This window comes from Macrotis lagotis, chromosome 1, assembly GCF_037893015.1.
Source record: "Macrotis lagotis isolate mMagLag1 chromosome 1, bilby.v1.9.chrom.fasta, whole genome shotgun sequence".
NCBI classification, from domain to species: Eukaryota; Metazoa; Chordata; class Mammalia; order Peramelemorphia; family Peramelidae; genus Macrotis; species Macrotis lagotis.
Window position 1 is genome coordinate 839223309 of NC_133658.1, and position 7391 is coordinate 839230699.

Sequence of the window (7391 nt, forward strand, 5' to 3'; positions counted from 1 at the left end):
TCATAGAATGCATGTGAAAGGGACTTATATGAGAGGAGTCTGAGAAAGTAAGATGTAAAACTAGAAAAGATATGAAATGGTAGAATAGACTTTGGCTATAATGCCTGCTAAGACCTGATTTGTGTACAAAGATGTAGAATGAGAAGGAACAAAGGAAAAATGGGAGTTTAATGAGATGTGAGGAGGAAAAACTAAATTCCACATTTAATACTCTTACCCACTGCACCATCTAGTAAGAGAATGGGATTCTGGAAGAGACTTTGGGAAAAAAAGAGAGACAAGGGGAGATCATTTGGTTTCAATTAGTTATGTATTTATGATTTATCCATTCTTTTATTAGTTTCATTAAAGGTATAATTTTTGTAATTAACAATCTGAGACTTTGCTCATTCTGAAACAAATACCAAGGATGGCATATTTCTTTTTTTTTATTGTGAGACAATCAAGGTTAAGTGATTTGCCCAGGGTCACCCAGCTTTTAAATATCTGAGGCAGATCCTCCTAACTCTATTGATGCTCTATTCGCTGTGCCATCTACCTCTTCTAGCAGGTATATAAGACCATAGTAACTAACAGGGTCTCACTGAAGAATTTAATAAAGGAAAATGAAAATACTAGGTTTATAGGTAAGATCACATCTGTGAATTATCTGAAAGATCAGAGACAGATGGGGGGAGGGAGAGGAGAGTGAAGATAAAGATACCTATAAGCAAGGAAATTGTTTTATTTAGAGATAAAAAGGAAGAGATCACCTAATCTAATCTAATCTTTGAATTCCAGAAAACAAAAATGAGGTTCATAGATATTATAAGGTTAAGTGATTTAACCTGGAAGTCAATTTTAGGTTCTTTCAACTTCAAGATCAACATGCTTTTCATTTTGCCATGGTGTAATTAGGAATTACTTCTGCTAATAAATCACTAAAGATGTTCTAGATCTGTGGTACCATGACCTCACTAACCTGTTCAAATCTTTTGAATCTTTCCATTTGAATGAAATAGATAGAGTAGGTGAAAGGAAACTAATAGCCAAAATAAAACCTAATTGAGGTTCCTCTAAGGGGTGTCATCATTTATATAAAAAAAGGATCCTGCTGAGCAATATAGCTATTTTCCAGATTAAAGGAGGCATAAAGGGATTATAAAAGGTGGAAGATACTGAAGATGGGAATCCTAGTAAGAGTGTGTTTTTCCAAATCAATGATCATATTATTTCAAGAATCATGGTAATGCTAAAACTTAATACAATCATGAACAATTAGATCCTTGTCTCATTCCATGATTTGCTTTGTGAATTATTTGTCTTGAAAGAATTTACTGACTCACTTTACTCAATGCATATTCCCTATTTTTCTTCTCATCTTTGCCTCATCACTACTGAGTGATGAATTGCAATCACTGCTCTCAAGATTTTTCTGTCCTTTTAAAATCTTTTATTTGCCATCTATACTTTTATAATGAACCTTGTCTCTATTTAAAGATCTGTTGGTGCATTATGAGAGTAAGTTTGCAATAAATGAATGGACTACACCATGAAGAAAGACAAAGTAATCCTTGGAGTAATAGAATTAATATATTTAACATTGTTGCTGTATTGAAGCAATCTCTTTCTTCTCTTTCTTGCTTTCTTCCAAAAAGGGAAAAAAAGACTTTAAAGGTTTTACTCTAAATCTCAAAGTTTCCAATAAGTATTATTGCCTACCACAAACAAAGGTGACTGGCAGAGAAATCTTGAAGCTTTAGCCTTAATATATTATTAGAGTTTTAAAAACTTGTGGGATGAATATGTGTCTTCTCTTATACTACATGATATGCATCATAAAGGCAGGGACCACATCTTATCTAAAGCTTTTGTCCTTCTACATTGTTTGACATGAGAATTGTTGTAGAAGCAATGTGTCGCAGTGTCCTATCCTGTATGCAACATTTAGGAAACCTAGAATTGAGAATACAACAAAATGGTAGCATTTAGAGCTTGAAGAAAGCTAAGAAACACAGTATATTGACCTCTTGGGCAGAAAAAGAAAATTGAAGTATGGGGGAATGGAAAGGAATTAGTCAATGCCAAAGAAATCAAAAGTAGGAGAGGTGGGATTCAAACCTTTGACCCTCAAATGTAAATCCAGTTTTCTTTCAATAATATCATAGCTAATGCTACCTACCTGTACCTGAACAGGAATGAGTTTGAGAAAGGTTATAAGATAATTCCAATATGACTATTGATTGTATTAGAATGTAGGACCTTTGGGGAGCTAGGTGGCACAGTGGATAGAGCATCAGTCCTGGAGTCAGGGGGACCTGAATTCAAAGTTGGCCTCAGACATTTGATGTTTATTAACTGTGTGACCTTGGGCAAGTCACTTAACCCCATTGCCTCACAAAGCAAACCAGAAAAGATTGTAGGACCATCAAGTTTCCTGGAAACTTTCTAAGATACTGAAATGCTCTTATTTTTCCTCTCCCCATACATACTCTCCAGCATCAAAGGAGGGACATCATAGGAAGCATATGGAGTAGAGGGGAGGCTTGATGTCCATTAATGGAAGAGAATAGGGAACATCTGAGAGTGAAATTGAAACCTGGCCATTTCTCTTTCCATGACCCAAATGTTCTTTTCTCTGAACAACATTGTATTTATGTTTAATAATATCTTCCTAAGGCATGACTTTGTGGATAGGTGTCCTCCCACCTTAAAGGAGAATACATTATAGTACAGATAGATTAAATCCCCAGTGAACATTTAACATACACACATACATGAATACATGAATAAAATTCTATGTTTAATGAAGTGTTTAAAAAATTTCCTTATAAATGTAGATGATGAAAAGATAACAATATGTGAAATCATGAATATTTATCAAATATACCTTTTTAAAGACAAGTATGTATAAAAAAATCAGTTATTTTCACAGCTGTCATAATTGTGTTTCCTAAAGAATTTCCTTTTATTCTCTTCCATGCATTTAAAAATGTCTTATTGATATATTTTACATTCTTTTCATTCCTTTATTTTTGCATGAACAACATTCTCACTAACTTTCCTCCTCCAAAAATCCTTCTTCAATAAAGAAAAACACCATACTTATAACAAACATAGTTAAACAAAATAAATCCAAACATTTCCAAGTCCAAATGTTTCTCTTTTGTTACTTTAGAATAAAGATACAAAATTTCATTCAGATAAATGATTGTTTAGCAAAGTATGGAGTTTCAGAAATAAATTTAATCCAAGACTCTCTGTAGCATTAAAAAAAATGATGATTTGCTTCTAATACACAATTTTGAGGGAGTTAAAAACAGAATGTACAAATTGGAGGATATAAAGAGACAACTGAGGTTAGGAGAGGGTAGTCTGGTGACATAATTTAAATTGGATAGGGGGCGGCTAGGTGGCATAGTGGATAAAGCACTGGCCTTGGAGTCAGGAGTACCTGGGTTCAAATCCGGTCTCAGATACTTAATAATTACCTAGCTTTGTGGCCTTTGGGCAAACCACTTAACCACATTTGCCTTGCAAAAACCTAAAAAAAATTGGATACCAAGGGAAGGGGAAAATAATCTCATGACCTCCAAAATAAGATGACTTTGAGATTTAACTATAGAAAATGGTGGATATAAAGAGGGGGAAAAATCACACTTTTAAAAAATGTAACATTTCTCCAATTATTACTGGGGTGCTCAGTCCCTGGGATCACTTATTTACTTTATCTGTTAGAGATTTTCTGTAAGAATAATAGGTTACCTGAAGGGGCATTGTAGGCATAAGGGCAGAGACACAACAATACAATCATAATCTCGGGATTATGAGAAAAACTTTGATAAACAGACTATAGACAAATCAAGGCAGCCTTGCAAAATTTAGAGGGCTTCCCATGGACTAATTTGAGAGGGAAGATTTATATATCATCCAAGTAATCAATGAGACTTTGAGGAATTTCAGTTTTTACATACCACTTGCTGTTTTCATGACTTTACCTAAACCATATATCTGATACACTGCCTGCTATTAATAGACTGAAATAAAAATCTTAAAAAGAATCCAATTCTGCCTTGGAAAATGAGCCCTTCTGTCTCTTAGATTTGTCAAAAATATACTTCAAAATAGGAAAATGATTTCACTTTCTTTACAATTGTCAATGCAATTTTACCTGTAAAATCATTAATCCAATTTTGAGAACTTACTACTAAAATATATTTAAGGAGCAGCTAGGTGGTGCAGTCCTGGTACCCTAGATAGCATCAACCCTGTTGTCAGGAAAACTTGTGTCAAATGTGGCCTCAGACACTTACTACTTATATGACCCCGGGCAAGTCACTTAATTCCATGACCTTCAAAAAAACCCCACAAAAACATGATTAAGGCATATGTATCTCATTAGAAATATTTAGAAACATATTTTATATATATGTACCTATGTACATATATATTAATATACATATATTATATTTATCCTTATTATTAGAGAAATTCTCTTTTTTTACTCAAGATTTTCTCCATTTAATCAGAAAATTTTTACAAATTTGTCTTATTCTCTCTTTTAAGGATATTATCCTCATCTCATAAGATATATCACTAAATTTTATACATAAATATTTAACTATAGCAAGTGGATGGTAAGCTCAAGAATTTTTTTATTTAGTTGCTTCAGATATAGAATTGACTACAACTCCAGATTAAAATAATAAGATCTTTCATACTTGCATCTTATTATTACAACTAAGATGTTTCATCATTTATCAATCTATCAATTAATAAGTTTGGCATGGCAATGACAGATTTCTAATGGTCATATGACCTGATAATAGAAATTTGATATGAAAGGAAAAAAGACATGGTTAGAACAATAGCAAGACTGTTTCTTCAAGGGCATATATTAATCTGACACAAACTAAATCAGAGAAAACCCCCTTAGTTCTGATGAATTCAAGGCAATAGTCATAATTAACAGTCAATCACACAGCAAATTTTGACAATATTCATGGGTTATCCAAATCAAGGTCAGAACTAAACCAGTGGGAAAATTTCCACTTTAATTAAGGAAATAGCAAAATGGGGAAATTGAGTAAAGAGGATTTTATTTTGACCTATGTCAAGGTCATCCCCTCAATTTTTTCCAGGGATAGACATCCCTACTTGTAGCAGGTCTCAGACTTTACTCCCGTTAGGTAACACATGACATTTCCTTTGAATGGTAGACTATTGACCTATTCAGACAATCAGACAATTCAGAAATCATATCTGAAATAAAAATTTATAATAATACTAAATTACATTCCCATGAGACTTTATCACAAATAGCCATATTTCACTAATCACAACTTAGGTTAGGTTGTTACTGATTTTTCTCAAGTTTCAATAAACAGTAAAAAGTGAGTATATTTAAGTTTATCTCATTTATCCTTCATTTACAAATTGAGACTATTTACATTCTGGCAAATCATCCATACAGCAAATAAATGCTAGTTGTTGCAAAACCCCAGAAAAATGCTGACTAAATTAAATCTTCACTCTGTATTGCCTATTAACCCATAAGGAAAGAGTAAAATCTTTAAAGTTAAGGTATAGCGTTACTATAATTTATATAAATGATAGCTATATACTGCCAGATAAAAACTCATTCTTTAATATTAGAAAACCTTTAATTCCCCAACTTTAACTGTGTATAGTCCTGGTCTCTCAAGTATACTTTAGAATTTTATCATGAATAACTTCCATAAAATTTTTATACATATGAGTCATTTTCCTCTTTCTTTTAATCTCCTTGAGAAACATCCTTTTTATAATTCATCATTCACATCTTATTCCCTAAACTATTAAAATGCTTAATAATAGCCCTGCGTATCTGTTTAGTCTTCACACTGTAGATGATGGGGTTAAGAACAGGTGGTATAAGGAGGAAGACATTGGCCATCATGGTATGTATGAAAGGGGGTGCTTTCCGACCATATCTGTGCACAAGAGACAAGCTCACAAGGGGAATATAGAAAATAGCAACTGCACTAATATGAGAGACACATGTATTAAAAGCTTTGTGTCGCTCCTCGGGGGATGCAATATTGAGCACTGATCGAATGATCATAATATAGGATATGAGAATACAAGGACAGTCAATACCTGTTGTTGAAAAGAGGGCAAAAAGCCCCATGATGCTGTTGATCCTGTTGTCATTGCATGAAAGTTTGATCACATCCACATGGTAGCAATAAGAATGAGAAAGGACCTTTGACTTACAAAATGATAGCCTTTTCAGAAGAAGAACCACTGGAGTCATGATTGCAACATCTCTTGCAACCATGGTCACACCAATTTGAGCAATTTTAGTGTTAGTTAGAATGGTGGCATAATGAAGTGGGGCACAGATTGCCACAAAACGATCAAAGGCCATGGCTAGAAGCACACCAGACTCCATAAATGTTAGTCCATGGAGGAAAAACATTTGAATGATGCAAGCATCAAGATTGATCTCTCTGTAATTGAACCAGAAAACTCCCAGTGTGGTAGAGAGAGTGCAGATAGTCAATCCCAGGTCAGTGGCTGAGAGCATGGAAAGGAAATAGTACATGGGTTCATGGAGGCTCTGTTCACGGATCACAACAAACAGAATCAGACTGTTCCCAGAGAGGGCAATGGCATATAAGAGGCAGATGGGAATGGAGATCCAGATTTGAAATGCTTCAAGGCCAGGAAATCCAGTCAACAAAAATATCAGTGGTTGGGAGCTGGTATTATTGAAAGCTGACATAGTGGACTGAGGAGACAAGAATAAATAATAAAATTTTATATCCTAAAAAACAATTTATAATTTATAATTTATTCACACAGTTAATCCTTACCCAAAGGATACTTGAGAATTTTCCTTTCTAGATCTTTGTGGTAGTTTGGTTATTTATGTGATTTCTTTAAAATGTATTTTGTTGGGTGGCTAGGTGGCACAGTGGATAAAGCACTGGCCCTGGAGTCAGGAGTACCTGGGCTCAAATCTGGTCTCAGACACTTAATAATGACCTAGCTGTGTGGCCTTGGGCAAGCCACTTTACCCCATTTGCCTCACAAAAAAAACCTAAAAAAAGTATTTTGTACCTTATAATCTGAGAACCCTTTTTATAGCTTTATATAATTCCTATTCTATTAACTATCAGTGACTGATCCTATAGAAGACCTATCCCTAGACATCCCTTCCTCTTTGTTTTTGCTTGTATAGGATGCTTACCAGAATTTCTGTGTAGAATAATGCCATGTTCATATTTGTATGTGTTTGTTGTTTTGAAGCCTGGGAGTCCCTATCCCATCCATACATAAAGCTCAGAGTCTACTCAAGGGCACAATTATTTTTCTGTACAGAAAAGTTGACCTGTTCCATTTTGATCTATTAATACAACCCTTTTTTG

General features: G+C 34.1%; 1 protein-coding gene across 1 annotated transcript; it reads right to left on the minus strand.

Moving 5' to 3' along the window:
• Window positions 1-5794: 5794 nt before the first annotated feature.
• On the minus strand, window positions 5795-6745 carry LOC141489126 (olfactory receptor 51F2-like). Its single transcript, XM_074189832.1, has one exon. The coding sequence runs from the start codon at window positions 6743-6745 to the stop codon at window positions 5795-5797; it is 951 nt and encodes a 316-aa protein (XP_074045933.1).
• Between the last annotated feature and the right edge of the window lie 646 nt (window positions 6746-7391).

Bases quoted from the DNA above. Each gene is read 5' to 3' on its own strand.
- LOC141489126 (XM_074189832.1), bottom strand. From the start codon at position 6,745: ATGTCAGCTTTCAATAATACCAGCTCCCAACCACTGATATTTTTGTTG.